We start from the raw sequence: 26,332 nt of genomic DNA, 5'->3' as shown, positions 1-26,332 counted from the left end.
TTCTCTCTCTCTCTCTTTCTTCTCCCTCTCTCTCTCTCTTTCTTCTCTCTCTCTTTCTGTCTTTCTTTCTTTCTTCTCCCCCTCTCTTTCTTCTCTCTCTCTCTCTTTATCTCTCTCTTTCTTCTTTCTCTTTCTTCTTCTTTCTCTTTCTTCTCTCTCTTTCCTTCTTTCTTTCTTTCTGTCTTTCCATCTATTTATCTTTCGATCTATCTGCAAGTTTATAACCCTTTTCCTCTAGCGTGGAATAGAAAGCATTCTAGGCATCAATCGCCAATAAGCCACATAAGGAGAGCTAAATTATCCGGCGCGCGGTGATTTAGATCAATTATAAACTTCTAAGACTCCGGCGCGGATCAACACCTCGAAGTCGGCAGAGACGACGCGTTATCAGCAAACAAACTGTGCGGATTCCAGATGCAACATATGGAGGCTGTGGTCGTTTTACCCAATCAAATTTCACGATCGTTTATCCAAATCCCCCCCAGGCCCCTCCATCATTTCAAACCGCGATTTCCTCCTAATATTGGCGTCTGCATCAAAAAGCCATTATTTTAGATACAAGTGAAAGTGTGTTGGAAATTGCTGACGTGCAAAATACCAGAATCTTTTCATCTCAGGTATCGACGCAGATGTAAAAGTCGTATCAAGAGTTTTACAGGTTATTTTCCCACAGGATCATAATAACAATGTCACCTCTAAAATAAGGAACATCCCGATCTGAAGCAAAGCATTCGAGTTCTTCACATAAATCTACACTCAGTTATTCAATAGTTTGTTTGTTTTTACTATTTTTTACAGCATAAGTTCACAGATTCACAGAAGGAGAGCGATGATTTATACAATATCATTTGCTGGAAAGTTTAAAAAAAATAATATTTAGAACAAAATGCTTGCTATGACTGCTGTTTTGTCGCTTCTACTGAACAATCTGCTGTGAATAAACATCCATATGGACCCGATTTAGACTTGACTTTATTTGTATGTGATAGATAAGTTCATATTCCACCAGAAAATGGCTAAAAAGAGTGAAAAACTGTGAGGCCACGCCCCCTTCCATGATGAGTTGCCGTCTGTATCTATGGCCACCGTTTTTCCATACTGAGATATGTTTTTACCTGAGCTTAGATTAGTTGTTATGTACCTGTCTGGACTTTGTGCCTATGGAAGAGACTTGCCCCTCCACGCTTCACCACGTTTGGAGCCATAGGAATATACTAGGAGAGGCCAAATGCTAGCAACATCTTTGGTCGTTTTGCGTGACTGGGGGCACACAGTTCTTCCACACTGTGATATGTTCTTACCTGAGCTTAGACGAGTTGATACGAACCTATTTGGTCTTTGTGCCCGTGGAAGAGCGTGGTAGCTTCCAACTTCACCCCCGTTTGGAGCCATAGGAATACACTGGGAGAGGCCAAATGCTAACAACATCTTTGGTCTTTTTGCGTGACTGAGGGCACACACAAAGACTAGACAGGTACGCATCAACTCGTCTAAGCTCAGGTAAGAACATATCTCAGAAATTTAGGGACTTCACTTATACATTCACCCTTCAACAGTTTTGGCTGAAATTCAATCCAATTTGCTTTTGAATATCAACCTTTCTCCTCTTTTCTCTGTTTGATGAAATGCTTGCAGTTCCATTTAAGCCTCGCCTTTGTCCTGATTTAGTATTTTCTTAAGCCTTGTTCCGACACAAACATGAAAGGATCTTTTTGATATGGCAGTTTTCCCTCATTTCATGCAGCCCAAGTGCGGAAGGTGGAAAGTTCCCAAACACAACGAGTTTTCGCAATGATTCTGACTCTTTTTTTTTTGTTGTGCAGGAAGGAGTGGGGTCTTCCTCTGTTCCTGCCTCCCGCCGTCCTGTCCACCATGAAAGAGAAAAACGTCAAAAAAGCCCTGACGCACATCCTGAAGACAAACCAGAACCTCGTGCCTCCCGGGAAAAAGGTAACCGCCGTCTCATCTTTCGCCCTTTTCCATAAAACTTTTCTGACGGGATTTTTTTTTATTTTTTTAAATCTTTTGTGACGCAACCGTTACAAAAATAGCCGCTCGCACAGTCTGGCCCTCTCCCCTTGTCAACCTCTGCCGCCATTCGGAAGCCACCTCTCGCATATTAACGACTGTAGTAAGCAAATAGCCCTGTCAAACCCTGCATTCATTAGTTATGCATATTTACACGTCGCAGCGAGGGGGTGTTGAACTTTGCGCTTTTTATGAATCGACTGTGACAAGAAGATGGAAGGACCAGCTGCCGGCAAAGTCATTTTTAAGACAAATATTTATCCGCAAAGTACTGTATAAATCGGTCTCCTGTAAACAAGATAAGCTGCGGGAGTCACCGAGCGACATTTCTCAGCTTTATGAAGGAAATACGTGCGGATTTTTGACTTTGTGACTTTAGTTTGTGCTGACGGTCGGTCTGGGCTGAATAATATATCGGCAAATTATGGTTATGACCAGGGATGCACAGATCCGATCCTGGTGTCAGATGTGGTTTTTCGATTCAAAATGGGTAATGGGTCATAAAGAAAACACGTTGCCATTGTGGAGGTCGCCAATATTCGTCTATCAACACTCAACTGCAGGTGTCGTTGCATGTTACGTTTTTTATTCATTCATTGTTCGTTAGAGTAAATACTGCGCTGACAGAAAAGACAAAGGCACAGAGGGATATTGTTCATCCAATTACACATTAGAGATCATTATTATCACTCAAACTTGGCTGTAAATACTGTTTAAGTGGTGCCAGCTTTGCCCGTTAGCCTGTTAGCTTCTTCTCCGTGATTCCATTAGTGTGTATTGGGGCCTCAGACCCGGAGGCAGGGAAGTTGCAAGTTGTGGTTTTCTGACCAGAGACACCAGGGGGAGATGAAAGACCCCCCAATCATCCCATTAACACTTGTATCACCCCCAGAGGGACTACGGAAAGGATTTATTAGGGTAAACAAGTTACTAAGTACTGCTTTAAATCGTTGACTCCATAAGGATATTTTGATCGCCGTGCAAAATCCTGCGGATAGCAACAACATGCTAATGCTAACGGCAACTAATCAAAGCTGAGACAGAGACATAGATATAGTATACAAGAGATCAATGATTATCTATTCAGCCTCATTCATTGTAATGGTCCCGAGTGGTTTGTGAAGTTAACATGGCTGCTCAATATCCTCCTACAAAGTCTGTGCCTTAAAGGGACTATACGGAGTTTAAAAATGTTAAAATGAAGTATTTTCCTCCCCCTACATGTTCCAGCCATGTCCTAATGTGTAGAATGAGCTCAGACCTGTTCACCACACCTGCCTCTCTGTCAGATCGGATCACTTCATATGAGTTGTTATTGGCGTTTGCAGGACATTGCCACTATTCCCCCTCAAAGTTATGAAACGTGCTTCACATGTCAGGAATGTTCAAACCGCAGCTAAGCGCTATTTATTCATAACTTTAATATTTGAAATATTGCAGTTACAAGCATTGCAATATCTTCTTCCATTAGGTATAATGTCCTGGGTTGTGTGGCTTTTCTTCCATCATCCAAAGGCATGAAAAGTCTAATGATTGAGTCTGAATTTCTCGCTGTGTATCCAAGCATGAATGGCCACCAGGTATTCCAGCTAACTACAGTATTTCCCATGAAAGAAAGAGACTATGTTAGACCCCAATGTCTGGTCTAAAAATAAAATGCGACACAAATTGGCATTACGCTCCAGTCCAGGCGGTAATAATAGTATTTATAGTTTTGGCATTTCAGCACCACGGACAGCGACACTCGCACATCGTCACATTGCTGCCATTTGTCCAGTTTTCCCCAAATGAAATGGACTAAATATGAAGCAGGCGAGTGAATACTTAATGCTGTGGCCAGATTTGCACCGCATACCAATTAGGCCACAACACCGTCGATCAATATCAATCACGTTTGACTGGCAGCCCTCGTACGAGCTTTCAACCCAGTGTTACGGTGCTATTTGCAGAGACAGACGAGCGCCTTTCAACAAGAAAACATCTACATTTTGTCAATATATATAAGTACAACTCTTACTTATACACAGGGCTTGGTTTAGGTAGTATAAAAGTATAGTATTAAAAAAAAGTAGAACTGAAAAAAACTTTTATTTTCAGATCCAGATCCAGGTTTGCTGTGGTCCAGGAAGGAAATGACCTGGTTTTAATTCATTTTTAATTTATTCGTTTTCCAATTTTTTTTTTCAATTTTTTTGCCCAATATTTTCCCCAATTTTTCCCCTAATGTTTTTTATTTTTCCCAATTTGTTTCCCTCATTTTCCCATTTTTTTAATTTCTAATATTTTCCCCTACTTCCCCCCATTATACACTTTTTTCCCTCACATTCCTTGACAATGGAGATGCATTTGCAGATCTTCCACATAGTTTATTCCAAATATTTTAATATATGTTTCGGGAAAAAGTATCGTTAAAGTACCGGTATGCTAAAGTACCTACTTCTGATCTGCCCCCTCCATGTCTTCGGGTGGAGCAGCAGTAGCGCTAACCACTCCGCCGCTCCATAAGTACTTTTTAATACAGTCCTTCCTTAATTCAATGAAGTCATCCGGACCTGGAGAAATAAGATCCGCCGCTCACTTTTGAAATGTAATTTGTGCCAGCTCATTGACCATAAAGGGCTTGCGGGGGGAGAGGGGGCAGAGGGAAGGGGGGGGGGGCACGTCAGGAAGAACCGCATTAGAAACAACCTTTACAGATTAAGGATATGATGCGGTGTATAATGGGAAATCATCGGCGCAAATCAAAATGGCTCCTGACTGAGTGCGGTTCTTCAAAGGCAGGTTGCGCGGCGGAGGAGGGGTTTGGTTTCATTGCTGACTAATGCGAGGGGGGGCAGGGAGGGGGGTGGGGGGGTCAAAAGGTCAAAGTCAGGTCTGTAGGTTCAGCAAAAGAACGAGATGAGGTGTCGTCTTCTTCCCTGATGACGCAGGCGTATTCCAAGATGACAGAGCTAGGATTCATCAGACTCACGTTGTGATAGAGCAGTTCAGGTGGTTCTACAGTTTGGCTTTACTCAAATCTAAAAGCTTCTATAGGCCAGTTAATGCCTCACTTGAAAGGTAAATCCAACAAAACTCTAAATGGAGCTTTCATTGGCACTTCATTGACATTTTTTGTATTGGGTTTTCATCATATTTTTGATACATTTTCTTCTCCTTTTCTCACTTTTGTCGCTTTTTTGGTCACTTTTTCATCGCTTTTTGTTTTTGTTGCTCTTTCGTGGCTTTTATGTCACTTTCCGTTGCTCTTTTAAGGCTCCTTTGTTGCGTTTTTATCACATATTTTTGCCACATGATTTTTCTCACTTTTGTTTTGCATTTTGGTCACTTTTCTGTAGCTTTTTTCTCACTTTTTTGTTGATTTTTTTGTCACTTTCTCATCTCTTTTTTTGTCATGTTTTTGTCGCTCTTTCGTGGCTTTTTTCACATTTCCGTTGCTCTTTTTTGGCTCTTTTGTTGCACATTTTCGCCACATTTTCTCACTTTTCTGTTGCATTTTCATCCTTGTTTTTCTCCCATTTTTGACACTTTGATCCAGAAGCTTTTAGATTTGAGTAAAGCCAAACTGGAGAACATATGTGGGGGTTAAGAGGTTAAGAAGCATTAAAAGTCATTAAATGAATGTCAATGTCAACTTTATTACTTTACTATACACTCGGCACCCAAAGCAGCTTCAAAATTCAAATAAAGCAACTTTTCTGGTGACTTTTTTGTGTCCAGGCTACGTATTACTAAAGGATTAATGAAGTTCTCTATGATTTAAATAAGTAAAGTCTAAAACTGAGGGCGACCTTTAGAAGAAGAAGCCCGAGTACCCCCGTCTGTGCTGCTCGGGGAGGCCGAGGTGGCTCTTGGAAGGTCAAATATTGAGTCTGGTCGTACTCGTTGTGAGTAACGTGAGTTGCAGCAGGAGAAGTTCTAAAACAAACAACAGTTGGTGGTCGGTGTGAAAAGTTCAGAGGTGCCGGAGCGTGGCCGCCGGACTGTAGTGGTTTTCTCTCCCCTGCTGACTAATACATTGCTCCTGCCCACAGCTGACCGCGCTCCAAGCCAAGGTGCATTACCTGAGATACCTGAGTGAACTCAAGCTGTACGGAGGACGGGAGTTCAGGTCCATTCTCCTGGTGAGGCTTTCACACGTTCTACACTTGAGCATCTGTAACTGCGGCTTTTCTATTGTCTGTTCAATTGTCACTATTGTTGTAACCGAGTATATTCTCTACAGTTTTACCCAAATGTAAAAGCTTCTTGACTGGAGCGGTTACAGCCTTTAGGCCAGTGTAAAGCCTCATCTGAAAGCTAACACCTACAGAACTCATCTAAGCTTCTTCCTGGTTTTTGTTTTTACGTTCTAGTCGTTTTTGTTGCATTTTTGTCATGTTTTCAATGCATTTTTGTCACATTTTTTCCAAATTTTTTGTGTTTTTAGTCCCTTTTTTTCTCCACATTTTTAAATATTTTTTTGTCACGTTTTTTTCACATTTTTCACAAGTTTTTTATATTTTTAGTCATGTTTTGTCCCCCACATTTTTATTGTTTTTTGTCATGTTTTATTCCACATTTTTGTCACGTTTTTGTCACTTTTTCAATAGTTTATAGTCACCTTTTTTTTCCAAATTTTTAATGTTTATAGTCAAATTTTTTTCCACATTTTTGTCACATGATTTTTTTAAGCATTTTGTTTTGCAGTGTAATGTGCAGTAACTGTGATCAAGCCACACAAATTTGACCAAAACAAACAAATCAACAAAACCATGATGAAAACACAACCAAAAACGTGACAATCATAACGAGAAAGAAGCTTACATTAGTGTTGTGGGTCTTAGCTTTCAAATACCTATACTCTGTACACTCCAGTCGAGAAGCTTCTAGATCGTGCGCTCGGGTTCAGAGGTGAATGAAGTTTTTTCTGTAGCAAGGGGAGAAGCAGACGGACGTGACGCTCCTGGTCGGGCCTCGCTACGGCATCAGTCACGTGATCAACGCCAGGACCAACTTGGTGGCTCTGCTGGCGGATTTCAGCCACGTGAACCGCATCGAGATCTTAACGGAGGACGAGACCAACGTCCGGCTGGAGCTGCACGTGCTGGACGTCCGGGTGAGGCCAGTTTTATCTTCACTGTAAAAGACGACAGTTGATAAACCTCATAATGAAACAGTCTTTAAATGATTTTGTAACTTCTGTATCATCTCCTCAGCCCATCACTCTGATCATGGAGTCCAGTGACGCCATGAACCTGGCCTGTCTGACAGCGGGATACTACCGCCTCCTGGTGGACGCTCGCAGATCCATCTTCAGCATGTCCCACTGCAACAGCACCGGGGAGGAGACCAGTGAGTAACACTGCTGAGGCCGTCAGAGAAATTAAAACTATTTACAAGAGAGAACTAAGTTATTTTTGTATTTGGTTATTTTATGGGATTTTTTTTAAATTAAAGGTGCACTATGCAACTTTTTAAACTAACCTCTTGTATCTAACCGAGTGCATTTTCTCCAGTTCAGCTTTACCTAAATCTAAAAGCTTTCTACTGGAGCCTACAGGCCAGTGTAACACCTCATTTGAAAGCTAAGACCTACAAAACTGATCTAAACTAATCTTTTTCCTTGTTGTTGCCATAACTTTTTACAGGTTTTTTTGTCATTGCATTTTTGTCACTTTTTCCATCACATTTTTCTCAGTTTTTTGTCACTTTTTTGTCACTGTTTTCTCAATTTTTTGTCACTTTTTCGTCACATTTTTGTCACTTTTTCATCAAATTTTTCTCAGTTTTTTGTCACTTTTTTGTCACATTTTTCTCAATTTGTTGTCACTTTTTCGTCACATTTTTGTCACTTTTTTGTCACATTTTTCTCTGTTTTTCACCACTTTTTTGTCACTTTTTTGTCACTTTTCATCACATTTTTGTTGCATTTTTGTTACATGTTGATGCGTTTTTTCAAGAAGCTTTTAGATTTGATTAGAACTGAATAAAATGCTCTAAGTTACATGTGGGTAAAGTTGACATTCGTACATATTTGACCTTTCCATGACCCAGCGGTTGCTTGGATGGTTAGCTTTGCCCCTTTACTTACCATCTCCTAAGACGCTCCATGATAAATTGTTTATAGGGGTTTTGATTGGTCTTCACTGCTGATTGAACCGTCTCCATGGTTACACATACATTTTATTCCGAAAACCTACCAGAAATCCTAAAAGCTTGAATCTAATTGCGTCTAATAGCATCATTGGAGCCACTGGGATGGAAAGTTAAGGCGCTAAGCTAACCACCCGTACAGCCACAAGGTCACGGAAAGGTCAAACACGCACTAGTATCAACTTACTGACTCACTACATCATGTGTATGTGCAGGTCCGGACCGGGTTTTGGAGTGGCCGTACAGCACGTCGCTGGGGGAAAACGAGGACCCGCGCCTGAACCAAGACGACCTTTACAACCGAGGCTACCCTTCCAGCATCCCGAGACAGGACAGCGTGCAGGACAGCATCCCCGAGCGGGACATGGGCACGCGCCGGAGCCCCCTACCACCTCCCCTGCCCCCCTCCACCAGGCACAAACCGCAGGACTCCCCGAGAAGCGCCAAAGTCTCGTTCATTTTCGGAGGGGACCCGCCTTTGAGCAAGTCCAGAGGCTACGAAAGGCTGGTGGAAAGCCCGGACATCCCGGAGCATCGGCCGAACTACATGCACAACAACACAGACAGGATGCCCTACCATTACACGCACGTTTATAGCAATATTATAAGCGAGGAGGGGGGGGAGGAGCCCTTGTTGAATGAACTGCTATACGCTGACACGACAGACGACGCGGAGGACGATGACGACGACGGCGATGACGATTCGGCCGGCGGGACGCCCATGGGCGACGAAGACAAGATCGTCAACTGCAACCAGGCCACGTTTTTGAACTGCTCCGGCTCCACCGACGACATCATCGACCTGACGTCTCTGCCGCCACCAGAGGGCGATGACGGGGTGGACGAGGAAGACGACGACACGCTTTTGGAGACGCTGAATCTGGCCATCGCGGCGCCCCCTCCCGGCTTCAGAGACAGCTTGGATGAGGACGCAGAGGGGAGGATGCCCAGCCTGGACGAGGACATACCGGTGTCGTTGATAGACGCCGTCCCGACGCATGACGAGGAGGGCCCGTGCAGTAGAGGGGCGGACAGGCGGCACGGCGGTGAGGTGGAGATGCTGCAGGCCATAGAGGAACTGTCGGTGTCCGATCACAGGCCGCCTCCGCCTCCACCGGGCAGCAGGAATCCAGGTGGGTTAGACGGCCATTATGGATTCTCCTAAAGACCTCTGTGTGCATTTATTATCAGTATAGTCTTACCATGAAAGAGAAGCAGGTAGATAGACAGAGAGACAGACTGTAGATACCCCCTGAAATTGTTTATTGACCAACTAAGAAATAATCTGAACCTCTTAACCCCCACCTGAACCGAGCACATTTTCTCCAGTTCGGCTTTACCAAAATCGAAAAGCTTCTTTAAAGAAAAGTGTGGAAATAGCAACAAAAATGAGACGGAAACGAGGATGAACACGCAACAAAAGAGCTATGAGAATGTGTGACGAAAACAAACTGAAAAGTGACAAAAAAGCCACAAAAAAGTGACAAAAAGCTATGAAAATGTGGCAAAAATGTAGTGGAAATCCAACCAAAAAGCGATGGAAAAAAATATCCATTGAGATGAGTTTTGTAGGTCTTAGATTTCAAACGAGGCATTACAGAACTGGAGAAAATGATTGAATTAATGTAAAAAAGGTTAAATAATCTGGACTGGGTTTAGGAAAAGTTGAGGACGTTTTGCTTCTAGTCACAGAAAGACACTTGTAGCCAAACTGGACTAAATAAGACCCAGGCCCCGATAGGCAGAAACCAAGTCTCCATAGAGGGGGTGAACTGAGGCATGACTTGTCCCCCATTTTTAAAAGCCTCTTTTGTTAAAGGAACAGGCCACCGTTTTTCCATACTGAGGTATGTTCTTACCTGAGCTTAGACGAGTTGATGTGTACCTGTCTGGTCTTTGTGCCCATGGAAGAGCTTGGTCACTGCTATTTTCACCCCGTTTGTAGCTATAGGAATAAACTGTGAGAGGCCAAACGCTAACAACATCTACGCATCAACTCGTCTAAGCTCAGGCAAGAACATATCTCAGTATATAAAAATGGTGGCCTGTTCCTTTAAGGCTAATTGACTCAGCAGCAAAGCAGAACAAAGACCTGCTATTTGTGTGATACTGTTAACAACTTGGGTGGGGACGTTTGGTTCAGTCTTATTTAGACCACTCCAGTTTGGGTTACAAGCAGTCCAGTTGATGATTTAACCTTTTCTACAATCCCTGCATGAATGAGAGCCTTCACAAACATATTGAATGATTAAGGCGGGGGTAAATTAAAGATGTAGATCCAAACTACAGAATAGATTGTACAATGTTATAGTACATAGTAACTTGCAGGACCACTAAAACCAATTTAGGTTAATTGTACTCTTTTCTTTTAGGTGCTTACTCTTCCCAAGGCTTTAGCCCTCAGTCGTCCTCAGACTCTGGCAATGAGACCAACTCCTCAGAGATGACAGAAATCTCTGAACTGGCCGCCCACAGGCTCATGGTGGCCACTCGCGAGGGATACCAGCCTTTACTTGAGGAGAAAACTGAATTCCCTGTCTCCCCATCCACAGGAGGAGGAGCGCCGCAGACCAAACCCGCCCGGCATCTCCATCCCCCGGCCGTACCCCCAAGACGCAGCCCCTTCCTGGAAGCCCCGACGGCCGGTTTCGACAGCTTTGACGGCAGACCCGCGGGCAACATGTCCGCCACGCTGCAAAGGCCGTGCTCGACGACGCCGGGGGGGAAATATCACCAAAAATCCGCAAACTCCGGGAAGTACAACACGTTCAGCACAAGGGAAGGCTTTCGCAGCAGCAGCCAGTACGACCTCGACCAGCGCACCTCCTTTTGCGACAGGAGGGAGCTGCAGAGGAGGCAGCATTCGTTCACGGCGGAGAACCTCGCGTCGGAAGACAACCTCAGACCGCACCGCACAACCCTGTCCACCTGCGAAAGACTTTTAGAAATGGAAAACTCGGATGGAAGAACCGCCGCCGCCGAGCAAGACGAACACTTAGTCGTAGCGTCGTTGTTATCACCGACCAAAAAGGCGAGATCGGGCGGGTCGGATCAAGGTTCGGACGCACCGACAACCGAGCACCCGCCTATTTCCAGACAGCAAAGCGTGGCTCGATTATGCGAATACCATCTCGCCAAACGGATTTCGAACTTACAGGGGGAAGCGCAGAGTTCCCTGCAGGGGTCTTTGTGCTCCTCTCTGGATGCCGGCGGAAGCACAAACAGCAGCAGCGCCTGCGCGACTCCCACCGACTCGCCGCTCGGCCCAACACAGATGGACTCGAAACACCACCACCTGCAACGCCACCCGCTTTCAAACTCGTCTTCCTCGCTGCTTCGGGTGCTGAACTACGACGATAAAGCTGGTTTACCCGCACAAGCTAAGGACCTGCACCCTCACGCCGACCCCACCTTGCTGCGAAAAATGCTGCCCAATATCCATCCGCCGGGAGAGGGGCGGTGCGCTTCCACTCCCCCGAAGCACGCGGGCGGGAAGAAGTTTTACAACGATCTCCACGCTAAACAAGCCTGTCTGAAAGGTTTAAACCCGAAAGAAGGCAGCGAGGCTTATCGGCAGCTTATCAACTATCTAACTGTGAGCCAAATGCACCAAGGGGGGAAGCTACACGGCACGGGAGGAGCGAAAAAGGAGGGTAAACGCTACATAACGAGCAACCCGCAGTTGGTGGAGATGGTTAGAAACAGGGCTAATCCAAACGCGCGCTGCCAGTGCATGCCCACAAGTCTATCCTCGCCTTTTCTTAGCCCGGTCAACTCGAATCAAGCTTTGCAAATGATAAACAAGAACTCCCGCGCGTATCATTCGGCCACGCTCCCGGCGAAGCTAAACCGGAGCCCGATCGTCCACGCTCAAAAGTCGAACGACACGATTGACCTGCGACACGCGACGTCGGAAAGGAGGAGTTCGTTTTCGGGTTTGGAGAGCGAGTTGGAGAAAAGCGGGATGGATCCGGAGACGTTTTTAGCGGTGTATAAGAAAAACGGTTGCTTGAGTCCCAACGGAGGAACCAACAGACCTCCGCCTAGATCTAGAAGCCAGCCAGGAGGGGGCGGTAGTGAGGAGTGGCACAGGCAGGACGCTAAGGCGAAACAAGCCAACAGGCTGTCCAGGCAAGGCGACTCTATATGCAGCCAACAAGATGCTATGAATACAATCGGCCGGGGAGATCATCCTTCGGCGTTTGTGAGGCAAGCTTCCGGTTCGAGGTCTAGCATTATGTCGCCGAATCCTCACTCGCAGTGCCCCCCTCCTCCGCCCCCTCCGCCCCAGCCCATTCAAGCCAACAACCTGCTCCAACCGCTCCCCGTGCAGAATCACTTTTCCCCAACGCCGCCCGATCATTTCACGAGTAGCTTACAGCGCGGCAGGGAGCTGAAGCGCAGCACGAGCAACGTCACCGCGAGTTCAGGGAGCGTCGAGGCGCTATTCGAGAAACCCGTTAGAAGCCGCAGCCAGCAGCCCTTGACGACCGTAGGCCTGCCCCAACAGAGCGAGACGAAAGTGCAGCGCAGGCCGAGGAAACGGCTGTCGAAGAGCTACTCGCAGGGGTCCGTGTCGTCCCATACGACTTGCTGGTCCGCCGGCGGGAGTTTAGATTGTCGGCGCGCTTCGGTTGCGTTCCCGTTGCAAAAAGATGCCAAAAACACGAAGGGATCCCAGAAATTAGACACTAGCCCTTGGAGATGCAACGGCCCGTTCAGTTACTGTTTCTTCAAGCGTAAAAGCGAAGGCGAGGAGGATGAAATCGAATGGGAGAGGCCGAGGAGAAGCCGGGATTTCGACATGGAGGGAGCGGCGGGCGCTGGGTTGCCGATGCTCGGGTCGAACGCGGATCCAACCGGGGAGCAGCTCTACGGGGAGGTGCTCAACAACATGAGCTTCAGCGATCGCTTGTCGAGAATCAACGCCCTCAAAGATCGGATGTACGGGTTTCCGACGGGTTTTACGGATGTTAGGAGAGATGCTAACGAGCTCATAGCGCTGGTCAGGTCGAGCGTGGGACGGTGCGACCGCGGCGCGCAAATGCCCATGCAGGACATATCCCAATACAAGCAGTTACTCTCCGTTGAGTCGAAGGAGCTGGGCCGCGCCTGTCGCAGGATGGCACAGGCCTACACCAGCCCGGAGGAGATGCTGCTCGCCGTGACGTGTAGCTTCCAAGTGCTGTGCTGCCTGTGCGAAGCGTGCATGTGTCTGGTGCGGGGGCTCGGGGTTTCCGCCTCCCACCAGCAGAGGGAGGTAGTGGCCAAAGTGGATGAGGTCGTGATGAATTATATCTGTTTGCTGAAAGCCGCGGAAGCCGCCACGGTCGGAGCGCCCGGCGAGCACAGTATGAAAGCGCTCGTGAGGCATACGAGCACAATGTCGGCTATCGCTAACGCACTCACTCGCTCCCTTAAAACGCTGCTTAGCAAGTAGAGGCTATGCTAACAACGCCGAAGCTTTTTGCTAGCACCTGTCTTTTAGCATCTTCCAGAGCAAATAGAAGTATGGACTTAAGGAATATTGCCTGTCATAGCGTATGGGATTCATTGTTTGAAACTGAATGTTCCCAGAAAAAAGAAAGTCAAGAAAGCAGCTGTAATATTGTGTTAGCTGCTAGCTCACTCATTTCCCAGAATACTTTACGGTTTTGATGACAGAATCCGGAGCGATATAGAGCCAACAGCCTCACCGACTTCTGGTCCCGCGCTGAGGTCCAGAAGTAAGAAATCCCATTCTTATTTCCCCTTGACTTTTCGAAAAATTCAGATATCAAGAGTTTAAAAGTACAATGCTAGCAGGCTAATCAGCTATGTGCTAACTAACGAACGTAAAACACATACTTTTAAATGGAAGATTTATCTAAAACTTTATAAACTGAAAAATCATCAAAGCATTTTGCCATATTTGGAAGTATTTAGTGTTTTCGTTCTTGTAAAGCAGGGGCGTCGAAGTCTTTTGGGTCGAGGGCCGGAATTCAGGCCCCACGGCGAGTCGCGGTCCGTATATATCGTAAAGGACTGTGGCCTCATAAATAACGGCTAAACTTATTGTGCTTCATCAGCCTGCGTCACATGACCATTTATTATATCCTGATCTCTTATTATGTCAGTGCCCTCTGCTGAACAGTGTGGAATGCTTTCCTTTTTTTAAATTTAGGCTGCCCCCTAGTGGCTGGAGTGAGCAAACTGGTTATTTCTTTAAAAATCCATAACTCAACACAGGATTGGGCTGGAGACTTACTATTTTTTTTACATGCTCAGGAATTCATGCTGCTCAAAGGGCCAGATTATCTTGACCTTGACACATGTGTTGTAAAGTAATTTGAATATGCGAAGTGAGAATGGAATTATTTACTAAAGTGTAGGTGGGACACAATGATTTGCAGTAGGCTATAGAACAAGAACATAGCAAGAGTTGGGGGAAATATTGCAATTTTTAAATCTGAAATAAAGGCTAATTTTGGATTTGATGCATCTCAAAAATGTTGGAATAGGAAATGGTGTCAGATTTGCTTTTTGACATAATATATTCCTTATTAATAACATGACGAGGGTTTTTAAAGGGTAAATAGTGAGTTATACCACACACTTGTCTCGCCATCTGTGGGTACTTGGGCAAGGGGGTCCCAAAGTTGATCTCACATTTGTTTTCAAAATCTACTGACACTGTAGGCCGAGTTTATTGACTTGTTTTAGTCGAAAACAACATAATGGAGGTGCAATAATGAAACAACTTGTGTAAACAATGTTAGTCCACCATGTTTTGCTGCTTAAAGATGCACTGAAAGATGCTAAAAGAACAGAGCTCAGTTAGCGCACTTGCTAGTTCTGAATATAGTATATTAATTGTAGGCTACATTTATTTACAAAGCCATATCGTCTCAAAAACACTGTCCTTTTACCTGTGCATTACTGTATGTAACTAATTTGTATATACACCACTGTAAATACAATCTAAAGTATTATTATGTAGCAGTCGAAACAGCCATGGAGCAACCGGAGTATTGTACATATTTATGAAATGCAGTTTTACTACAAATATTTACTATTGCTATAAATGCTACACATATAGAGATTATTATTATTTATTTATTAGACTATTTATTTATATGGTGTCGTTAACTAGACCAGGCTTTACAAATGGAGACTTGTAATGGTGAATACAGGGAATCTGAAGCACTTTTGCCATTATCGTGTCATCTATATTCTTATTATTTTGGATTAAGTCATAGCCTAAGTACGTGTGCCGCCGGAAACATGGAAAAAAAAAATGGTCACGATCAAAAACGACATTGCGACCACTTCTTTGTTGATGACTTTTTAAATTGTCACCGTGTTCAATGTCAGTTTTTCAACTACGCTTGAATGATAATCAACACTGTATCACCAAATAGATATTTCTCGTGAAGGAAATAAATCCCTGTTTTTCAATAAAGAAATTGAAAACTATTCATTCTGATAGTGTTTGTTTTTATCACAGAGTTATTCCTTGATTCAGTATTTAGCAGGTAACTATTTTGGTTGTTACTCTGATCCAACAGTGCCCTCTGGTGGAAGAATGAAGTCACGGTAGGTGCAAGAGTCGCTCATAAGAAGCAATCTTACATAATGTTTTGAAACTCATTTGTCCATTTAAAGGTATTTTGTCTATAGTAGAAAAAGTGGGACGAGCTGGACAGTATTTGGTGAGACCTGGAGGTACAAACTTGAGAAAACAATGAAAGCTCGAAATTTAATATTTGACACAAATAGTCCTGCAGTTAAAGCACATTTCACAAAACAGCAAGAACAAACGGTCACCCTGTTAACCCCTTACCCCACATTTTACCCAAATCTAAAAGCTTTAAGGCAGCCTATAATTATTGGTACTTTTACTCAACTAAATTTTATGATGAATACTTTACTTCACTACATTTTAGAGCCTGTATCTGTACTTTCTATTTCCACTACATTTTAAAATTGTGTTAAAAGTAAAAGCACTTCATTTTCAAAGTGACCTCTCTATTATGAACTGGTTTAGTCCCAGTTAAGACTTGGTCTTGTGGTTTATACCTTTAGACCTTGTTTAGACCAGGTTTAGACCCTGTTTTTGACCTGAATTAGTGGTTTACTCGTTTAGACCTGGTTTGATTCAAATGATAAAAGAAATCTTGCACATTAAACTCTTAAATACTTTTACTTTTTACTTTTGTACTTTTACTTAACCTTTTACCACCCGCCTAAACCAAATGCATTCTGTCCTCTTTTGGCTGCGTAACACCTCATTTGAAAGCTAAGACCCACAAAACTGATCTTTTTCCTCGCGTTGTTGCTGTGTTGTGTCACCTTTTGTATGTTTTTTTTGTTGTCACATTTTTGGTGAGTTTTTGTGACATTTTTGTAGAATTTTTGCCACTTTTTGGTTGAGTTTTTTGTCACTTTTTGTTGAATTTTTGTCACATTTTATTTTATTTTATTTATTTGAACATACATTTTGCTCAAAAGGAGTAGGCTGAAGCAAAAGCTTATGAGCGCCTACCCCCATTTTTGTTGAGTTTATGTCACATTTTTGTTGAATTTTTGTCACATTTTTGTTGAATTTTTGTCACATTTTTGTTGCGTTTACATCCTTGTTTTCTTCTCATTTTATGCGGCTATTTCTGTGCTTTTTTCCCCAAGAAGCTTTTTGATTAGGGTAAAGTCAAACTGGAGAAAATGGGATCCGTTCAGGTGGGAGTTAAGAGGTTAAATAAAATTGTTATCAGATACTTTTACTTATATTTAAGTACATTTTTGGTCCTCATGTATCTGCACTTTTAGAATATTGAGTATTTTGTCCCAAACCGTATCTCATAAAAAAGATCATGTTCTGACTGAGCTCGTGATCGTTACAGGTTTGTAATGAGGTTCGCACGTCCCACACGCTTCTACACTGGGGGATGATCTGCGCGTGCACGTGTAGTCAAAAACGCTTCAAAAACGTGGCAAAAAAAAGTTACGATAACTTTTGAAGGTCTTAGCTTTCAAATGGGGGCAATAAACTGTTGCTCCCCAGTCGAGAAGCCTTTAAACCGTAGACATAATACTGATAGTAAAATATCATACGTTTAAACCCCCACGTAGTTTTCCGCTTAACCATGTGACTTCCTCATTAACATATTGGGCGCCCTGTGCGGCACGTGCTCGCGCCTTGTCCAATCAGAGACGAGGACTGTGAGCGAAACCCCGCCCGCGCGGTAACTGCAGCAGCGCGCTTTAGTACACGCATTGTGCACAGTGCGGGGGCTGCGGACAAAAGTTAGGTTAGGGTCGTTTCTCAGGCGTTTCCACGGGACTTTCTTCAGATTTTACACTTGTTTTGCCTTCGCGGAAACTTATCCTAAAGGTTAAAGGTCAGTCCGTAACGTATAGGCGCGCGAGGGGAACGTTAAAGCGGGTGAATCCGAGCCCCGCGCGACCGCCGGTTAAAGAGACGCAAGGGATTTAAACTTTTTCTTTAGCCCTTAGCATCACACAGCTATTAGCGCGTTAGCTTCACTTATTAATCGTGAACAATGACAGCTGTGTGCCAACCACGGCGTGCCCTGGTGGAAATACCTGCCCCACAGCCAAAAATTGAAGGTAAGTTGAGATAAAAGTGTGATAAAGTTATGAACTAATTGCTATTATCAAGTTACCGCGCTCTGTTAGGCGCCAGAATGCATTCATAACACACACATGCATTGTCCCTGTGAATTCAAATATATCAGCCTTGATAAATTGATTGGTTTTATGGGACACTTGGAGGATTATTTTGTCTTTGCACTTGTTGTAGCTCGCATGAGGAGATCTTACTTGGAGATACTCGGGGCGCGTTTATCTCCCACACCAAGAGGGAGAAGCTCAACGACTGCTGTCCCCAGAAGACTGCGATCATGTAAGTAACAGAGGTGTTACCGGCTAAAAACATGATTTTACCTACAAAAAGTGATCCAAGAACGAGGATGAACACGCAACAAACAAAGCCATGAAAATGTGTTGATAAAGTGCAGAAAAAGTGCAAAAAGGCCATGAAAATGTGACAAACTCAATAAAAAAGCAATGGAAACAAACATGTCAAAAGAATTGCGACAACCCAAAGAAAAAGATCTATTTATATCACTTTTGTAGGTCTTGGCTTTCAAATGATGTGTTACACTGGCCTGTAAGTTAAAGGAATATCCATACTGAGATATGCTCTTACCTGAGCTTAGACGAGTTGATACGCACCTGTCTTTGTGCCCGTGGAAGAGTGTTGTCGCTTCCAACTTTACCCCCGTTTGGAGGGGCCAAATGCGAACAACATCTTTGGTCTTTTTGCGTGGCTGAGCGCACACAAAGACCAGACAGGTACGAATCAACTCGTCTAAGCTCAGGTAAGAAGATATCTCAGTATGGAAAAACGGTGGCCTGTTCCTTTTTAAGGCGGGGGGTTTCTCCTGTTTGGGTAAGGCTTGTGTAACCAAGTGCATTTTCTCCAGTTTGGCTTTACCCAAATCTAAAAGATTAAAGCTTACAGGCCAGTGTAACGCATCATTTGAAAGCTTAGTTTAGTTTAGTAGTTTATTTCAACAGGGACAATGTGCAAAAAAAACATTAATTAAAGATGCCAGATTTAGCTTGAGCTAGTTTCCATCCGCAGTCCCTGAGCAGGCGAGTTACAAAATACACAATATAAAAATATATTTCACAAAGAATCCTTCTAAAATTACTACAATAAAACCTCACGAAAGGTCATATTTACGTTTACAGTTATCAGTGCTGACACGACTGGTTTTCCAACAGCACTTTCCTTGTATCGTGAGAGAAATCCTTCAGGTCTAAGGAGAGTTTCAGACTCTGGGAGTTTGTTCCATTCTTTTATTCTTTGGTTTAGGTGGGAGTTAAGAGGTTAAAACCCTAGAGTAAACAGACTGATGAAAACAATTGTGTTCCAGCTGGAGATGTGAACACAGAGGAAATGCAGGCGTAGAAACAATACTATTTCTTTCAATTCAATTCCATTTTAGCAGGGCTTGACATCTACTCTTCTGCTCACTGTCCACTTAATGTTTGCAGCCATTCAGTGTTCGGTTTAAGATGCGTGTGTTTCGTTGCAGTGGACCTGTGGAGTGGGCGGATTCACGAGCATTGTGACAAAATGGAGGAGCAGCAGCACACGGCCCTCTCAAAGCAGCAGCTGGTTCAGCTCATCCGGTCGCTCATCTTGGTCGAACAGGTAACGGCGCCAAACACTTCACAAATGGGTCTGTTTCGTGTTGAGAAGCTAACTAACTGTTTTGCTTTTGTTGTAGAGTCAAGAGCCACGAGTCGTCGCGTCAGACTTGAAGTTTCTCCAAGAAGACCTGCAGCTGAAGAAAGCCAATGTTTACAGATCCATCCCGTACTCCAGACTGGGCTCCAACAGGGACGCACACTGCTATAGAAAGGCTTATCCACATCTCGTCGCATTTAAAGTGAGTTTATTTCAGAAATGATTAGTGCAATGTTGATCAAATCCTTATTTACCTCTTAATGCCTGAACCAAGCGCGTTTTCTTCAGTTCAGCTTTACCCAAATCGAAAAGCTACTCGACTGGAGAGCAACAGTGAAACGCCTCATTTAAAGCCACAGCCGACTTTTGCCTTTTTTTAATTTTTTTTTTTTTTTTACACTTTTTAGACCCTTTTTTGACGTTTTTATTTACTTCTTGGACCCTTTTTTAGTGGTTTTTAAAATACTTTTTTCTTTGCTTTGCTTTTTTCTTTTGTTTTTTGACACATTTAGAGTTTTTTTTTTACTTTTTTGACGCTTTTTTGACTGTTTTTCGTTGACTTTTCTGTAATGTTTTTAAAATGTTTTTTGACACTTTTTGGACCCTTTTTTGGCGGTTTTTTTTGGCGGTTTTTTTGACACCTTTTTGCCTTTTCTGTTTTTTTTTCCTTTGACGCTTTTTTGTTTTGTTTTTTTGGTGCTTTTTGACACTTTACTGATACTTTTTTGACGCTTTTTTGACTTTGATGTTTTTTTTAATTTATTTTTTGTCACGTTTTTGTTGTGTTTTCATCCTTGTTTTTGTCGCAATTTTGACACTTTTTTCAAGAAGCTTTAAGATTTGGGTAAAGCCAAACTGTAGAAAATCTGCCCAGTTCAGGTGGGGGTTAAGAGGTTAAATGTATGTCTTAATTTAAAAAAAAAAAAAAAGAGAGAATTTGCCTCTTTCCTGAACAGCACCCCCTCTTTGGCTCCGCTTCTTTTGCACTTATTCATTCATTGTCTTCACTACAGGTTTCTTGCCAGGAGTGGGGCCAAGTTTTACTGCGAAACCAGGAGTGGGACGTGGTCCTGGAGCACACGCTGATGGCCTGGAGGTTCACCAGCGAACTGCCCCAGTGGGAGACGGCCAGTCACAACGCCCTGAGAGAACAGTGCTTCGGTATCTTGGCGTCGCAGAGTCAGGCCGCCCTTCAACACTACAGTCCGCCTGCCAGCAGAGGGCGCGAGCTGCTGCGGAGGTACGTGCCAGTGAAGAAGTCGGTTAAAGATCTTAAATAAAACTCTAGATACGACACGGCCATAGTAAGACGATGGAACCAATGTCAATTCTGGCGGCCATCTTGTGACTGACCCTTCTAACCCAGTGCAATGTAATCAAAGGGAAGCACCACGTATTTCCTTGGTACTGTTTGGATCTATTTTTAGTTATTTTTTTTATTTTTTATGTCCTATCTGGCAAGGAAATAATGTTTTAGCAGTTTTTCGATTTAGTTTCTAGTGAGTTTATTTGAAACAAACAAACAAACAAACAAACATAAAACAAGTAAGTTCCATTGAAAAAAAACTCAACGTATGCCTGAACATTTCTCTTTATCTCTTTATACAACAGTGTCTTTCGTTACTAGATTTGTTTGAGTGCCATAAAGTTCGGCTTTACCCAAATCTAAAAGCTTCCTGACTGGAGGGCAACGGCGTAACACCTCTCATTTGAAAGCTAAGACTTACAAAACTGATCTAAGCGGATCTTTTTCCTTGTGTCGTTGCCGTCACTTTTTTTCACTGATTTATTGTCACCCTTTCATTGCTTTTTTGTTGAGTTTTCGTTGCTTTTTCCAAGAAGCTTTTAGATTTGAGTAAAGCTGAACTGAAGAAAATGTGCTCGGTCCAGGTAGGAAGTAAGAGCTCTTTTATAGGAGGCATAGACTTAAGCAATGTTTTTCCAACTCATTCACTCCTATCACTAATCTAATCACTGAACCCTGGGAATGAATGGAGAAAATGATACTAATACGACTAAACAACACGACTAAAAACAACAAAATGACAAAGAAATGACCTGATCCTGGGTGAGATTGGTTTATTACTTCTAATTCTCTGTATCTCAAACGAGTGAATCTCACATTCTGCCGTTGAATCAATTGAAATGTATTGGTTGCTATAGCGGTTAGCCTCTCCGGCCAGTCACAAGATGGCCGCCACTTCAAGAGCCTCATGTCCTATCTAGAGTATTATAAAATATTGTGCGTCCCATTCTGTTGAAACTAAAGCATCTAATATCCTCCCGTTTTGTACTTTCAGATTGAAACTGGCGCAGCAGCACTCGCGCGCCGCCACACCTTGCATCGACGCGCTGCAAAGGATCCTGGGAGCGGGCGGTGACTCTGCCACGGACACTAAGTGAAATTAAAGCTTTAACCGCTCGCCGCAATGGCCCTGCCCGGCGGGACATGTGCGCGCTTGTAAACGTGATTTATTATTTGTTGTTGCGAGGGCCAAAAACCTTTTTTAGTGCGCCGCCATGACAGAATTGTTCCAAAGGGTGGCGCCGAATGCAATAAGCTCCGCATCATTGGTCTTCAAGTGGTAATAAACACCTGCTCAGTGCTTTCAAATGCAATTACAGGCTGCTTAACCATAATGCTCTATCTACCGAGGCCCCAGTGGACAAAAATGTGCCTGCGCTGTACAGAGAATCCCGCTTTTATAGTAGTTTTAGGAGTTTCAATGATTTTTGCCGATGAATTGTTTATATGTTTGGCCAATACTTGAATTCTGTTTGTTAGCGAGTTGTATCGTCTTGTTTGCACTGTTGTCAATGTCTGAACCTGAAAACTTGAATAGTTTTTTATGGAATAATGTAATTTAAATAAAGTTGTTTACATGTTTTCTCATTTCTGTTTGCGTGTTTGTCTCAAGAACTAAATCACCAAACACAAACTTCTTAAACGTATGTGAATATATCAGCCAAATCAATGGTAATATGTATTTTTAAATCCAACTTGTGCAGAACTTGGTAATTCATCTTCAAAAGGTAACACAAAGATCAGCTCCCCTTTCCACCGCTAGATGGCGCCAGTGCCACATCGAACCATAGACATGATCCAACCAATCATGCACAGCTTAACTTGTACAGCAGGAGCCAGAAGGTCATGAGTTGCCGAGTATTGCGAAGTTTTCTTATTTTCACGAGGGAAAAGGGCGTTTAATGTGTGAAAGCGAAGCTATTTGTGGCAACGGAATATGAATAATGAATAGAGCCAGGTTTAACCTCTTAACCCCCATCTGAACCGAGCGCATTTTTTTGCCGTTCGGCTGTACACACGTCTAGAAGTTCGTGGAAAAGGCATCAAGAGTGACGAGAACGAGGAAAAAAGTGCAATAAAGTCAAAACAAAATGAAAAGTCAATAAAAAAAATGCTTATAGACAAAAAAACCCTCAAGATGGCAACGACACAAGGGAAAAGATCCATTTATATCAGTTATGTAGGTCTTAGCTTTCGAATGAAGTGTTACACTGGCCTATAGGCTGTGAACTCTCAAGTCAAGAAGCTTTTAGATTCGGGCAAAGCCGAACTGGAGAAGATGTGCTCAAGGGAGGGTTAAACCAGTAACTAAGTAATTCATGCCCCTAGAGGCCAGAAGCGCCACTGCAGGTTTCGTCGCGCGTTGTGTTTTTTTTTCTCATTTTTTTTCATTAATTGTCCGTGAGAGTAAATACTACTCTGACAGAAAAAACAAAGAGAGAGAGGGATATTATCCAATTACACAATGGGGATATTTTTTCCCACACAAACTTGGCGGTAAATACTGTTTAGGTGGCGCGAGCCCGCCGTTAGCTTTGCCCGTTAGCCTGTTAGCCTCTTCTTCCTGATTCCATTAGCGACCCGGTGGCAGTCAAGTTGCAAGCATGTTATTCCGGCCAGAGACACCAGGAGGAGGTGAAAGACACTTGTATTACCCCCAGAGGGACTACGAAAAGGATTTATTAAGGTAAACAAGTTACTTAGTATTGCTTTAATTGTCCATGAGAGTAAATACTGTTTACTGGTGGCACTAGCCCGCAATTAGCTTTGCCCGTTAGCCTGTTAGCTTCTTCGTGATTCCATCGTAGTTTACCACCACTGAGTATGGAGTAAATGTACAATTGTCTCATGTAAAGTGCTTTGTTACTATGTCTGTGAAAGGTGCTATATAAATAAAGTCTAAAGTTCTTCTTCTTCATTAGTGTGTATTGGGGCCTACACCAGGAGGAGATGAAATACCCCCCAATCATCCCATTAAGACTTGTATTGCCCCCAGAGGGACTATGAAGAGGATTTATTAAGGTAAACAAGTTACTTAGTACTTTAAGTGGTTAAATTGAAACCTATATGTTGATTTTGTTTGATACAAAACGGATTTCGGGTATCTTATAGTACAAAATGTTCGCATATCGAAGTTCAAAGATCTATGATTCCGGGAAGAAACACAGTTCGGGAATGCGACGTCATATCGCTAAACATTATGGGATAAGCAGCAATTGTAAACTAATAGAGATTTTAAAAGTTCAAATACTGGAATTATTGTTCACATTAAAACACTTGGACACCACAGTGAGTTAGATGTATTTACCAGCAGTAACCCAGAGGCTAAACTAGTCAATGGAAATGTGTGCTAACAGCTGCAAAGATGGCGGATCTCCATAGTAACTGTACAATTACCCGAACTCTATATTGAAAAATCCCCAAAAGAACGTCAAAGTTTGGAGTTTGTTGATAAGAGGATATTCATCATCTTGTTGTCAGGTGGAGAGAGCACTTATCCCAGTGCCAGTGTGTCGGCCATGCTGAGCTCTATTACACACTTTATTCCTAAAATGGGTTACTGTCCCGCTCGGACTGCTCTCGCACCTGCCTCATCTCCATCGCCGCTCAAATTTCGGCTCACCTGTGAAAGGCCAGAGGGCGCCCCCTGGAGGGCTTTTTGTACACTGCCACATAATTGCAGTAATCATCATCTCAGGGGGTGTAATTTCACTACAGTTCCCGACTCTTTTTCTGTGCATCCTCAGCACTCAGCGCCCACTCCGCAAGTCTAAATTTAAAATCGAAATGTGGCATTGTAAGGATAATTTCATTCACGTTTTGTAAATTCAGGCCTGAAATAAATACCAATGTGCACACAATGATCAGCCAGACACTCATGGTGCTTTTTAGCAGTTGGCTATCAAAATAAAGCAATTGGAAGAGAACTTAGTGCATTTAATAGAATTTTTTGGCTCCTTAGTCAAAACAAAGTTGCAACTTCTCCATGGAGACAGGCTGGTGGTGCCTCATCCACTCTCGCTTTACAAGACATGCTGTTTTCACCAATAAAAGCTCATCCGTAATGAAAGAAATGATTTTATTTCCCCAGTATGACTTAACCTCTTAACCTCCGCCTGAACCAAGCGCTTTTTCTCCAGTTTTCCAAATCTAAAAGCTTCTTGAGCAAAGTGTCAAGAACAGAGACAAAAACGAGGATGAAAATACAACAAAAGAGCGACAAAAACACCATAAACACACAAGACCGTGCCAGAAAAGCAGCAATAACACACTAGAAAGCGACAAAAACACAATAAAAAAGATTTTTTTTAAACATAAACAAGACGGAAAAAAAAGAGATAAAAACATGGTAAATGGTCTCAACTTATACAGTGTTTTTCTCCCATCATCAGGCCCAAAGCGCAAGGAACCGCTCCCATTCACACTCTCACTCATACACCAATGTACCTGTGCCTTGCCCAAGGACACAACGACAATGTGCACCTGCAGGAGCTGGGATTCGAACAACGGCCGCTGGTTGCATTGCTTTATGACCGCGATGCTAGGTGCCAACTGTGTCCACCATTGCTGCAATACCTGGGGCAACGGTGGCGCCGATGGCAGAGCGGGTCGTTGTGTCCTTGGGCAAGACACTTCACCTGCGTACATTGGTATATGAATGAGAGAGTGAGTGGTTGACTGGTTCCTTACTGTAAAGCGCTTTGGGCCTGATAAAGGTAGAAAAGTGCCATATAAGTTGAGTCTATTTACCATTTACCTCCATATATGGGCGGCAAAACAAGCTTGTTCCATTCCATTAAAAGCATTGCAATTTCCACATATTTTAAGCAACTGTAAAGCCTGGTTTCTAATTTTTTGGAACTTGCTACACTGGGTTAGTTGCTGGGTTACTTACAATCAAAGAAACCAGGCTGGTCTTTGTACTAATGAGGGCCGGACTTTCATTGACAGGCCGTTAGCATTAGAGCTAATGGCGTGGCTACGATCGAACTATGTGCCCCGCGAGAGCCGAGTCTACAGTGAAGATCCCGCCCTCATGCCTTTTTTAGGAACAGCAGGGTAGGAGGGGTCTGTAAATCCGCCATGATTCCCAAAATGTGACAAAAACGCGGCGACAACGCAACAAAAAAGTCACGATCAGTTTTGTAGTTCTTAGCTTTCAAATGAAGCGTTATTCTGTGTAGGCTGTATGTAAGCTCCAGTCGAGAAGCTTTTAGATTTGTGCAAAGCTGAACTGGACAAAATGTGCTTATTACACAGTATGGATCATGTGCACACAGGAAATGACAAATTAACAAAGCAATAGACTTGTTCTTTTGGCAGAGAATTAAAACTATAATCTGCAAAAATATGACTTTAACTGGAATGAAATTAACCTTGTAAATCCCTGAAAAAAAAAAACGACTTGATTGGTGGTAAAATGTCAGCTTTTCAAATTAATCTGGCTCCATCTTGATTCATTGTTCCTATAATAACAAAGTCCATTATCCTGTTGAATTGCCTCTGCCAAACCCTACAGGTAGAATGTTGTAATTTCATCTGAGAGCCGGCGATAAGTCAAAGTTCTAGGTCTATTATGTCTATATTACGTTTCACGGGCATGTTTC

At 43.2% G+C, this 26,332-nt stretch overlaps 2 protein-coding genes across 5 annotated transcripts in view; both read left to right on the top strand.

Moving 5' to 3' along the window:
* The window catches only part of LOC306982161 (FERM and PDZ domain-containing protein 4-like), an 88,984-nt gene extending 75,039 nt beyond the window's left edge, over positions 1–13,945 (top strand). For 3 of the 4 annotated variants that reach the window (XM_079581969.1, XM_079581971.1, XM_079581970.1), the window contains exons 11-16: positions 1,824–1,950; positions 6,063–6,152; positions 6,944–7,126; positions 7,227–7,362; positions 8,379–9,296; positions 10,536–13,945. In XM_079581969.1, the coding sequence (XP_079438095.1) occupies positions 1,824–1,950; positions 6,063–6,152; positions 6,944–7,126; positions 7,227–7,362; positions 8,379–9,296; positions 10,536–13,603 (4,522 nt within the window). In that variant the 3' untranslated portion in view covers positions 13,604–13,945. The remainder of the gene's footprint in view (positions 1–1,823; positions 1,951–6,062; positions 6,153–6,943; positions 7,127–7,226; positions 7,363–8,378; positions 9,297–10,535) is intronic. The other variant, XM_079581972.1, reaches the window with a different exon arrangement.
* A 3,470-nt stretch (positions 13,946–17,415) lies between these two features.
* LOC306982217 (uncharacterized protein) lies at positions 17,416–22,191 on the top strand. Its single transcript, XM_079582079.1, has 6 exons — positions 17,416–17,769; positions 17,963–18,064; positions 19,266–19,384; positions 19,461–19,622; positions 20,434–20,660; positions 21,721–22,191. Exons 1-6 carry the CDS (start codon positions 17,703–17,705, stop codon positions 21,821–21,823), a joined length of 780 nt encoding a protein of 259 aa, XP_079438205.1. The 5' UTR covers positions 17,416–17,702; the 3' UTR covers positions 21,824–22,191.
* Positions 22,192–26,332: the final 4,141 nt, after the last annotated feature.

The sequence above is a fragment of the Gobius niger genome (assembly GCF_951799975.1).
Source record: "Gobius niger genome assembly, chromosome: 23".
Taxonomy (NCBI): domain Eukaryota; kingdom Metazoa; phylum Chordata; class Actinopteri; order Gobiiformes; family Gobiidae; genus Gobius; species Gobius niger.
Note: the sequence above shows the minus strand (reverse complement) of the source record. Positions and strands in the feature narration are given on the sequence as shown.

What these genes read in the sequence shown, in the direction of transcription:
- LOC306982217 (XM_079582079.1), top strand. Translation starts at nt 17,703, where the DNA reads ATGACAGCTGTGTGCCAACCACGGCGTGCCCTGGTGGAAATACCTGCC. An exon ending in CGCTCATCTTGGTCGAACAG is followed by an intron (nt 19,385 to 19,460) that starts GTAACGGCGCCA and finishes CTTTTGTTGTAG; the next exon opens with AGTCAAGAGCCACGAGTCGT. An exon ending in CACATCTCGTCGCATTTAAA is followed by an intron (nt 19,623 to 20,433) that starts GTGAGTTTATTT and finishes TCTTCACTACAG; the next exon opens with GTTTCTTGCCAGGAGTGGGG.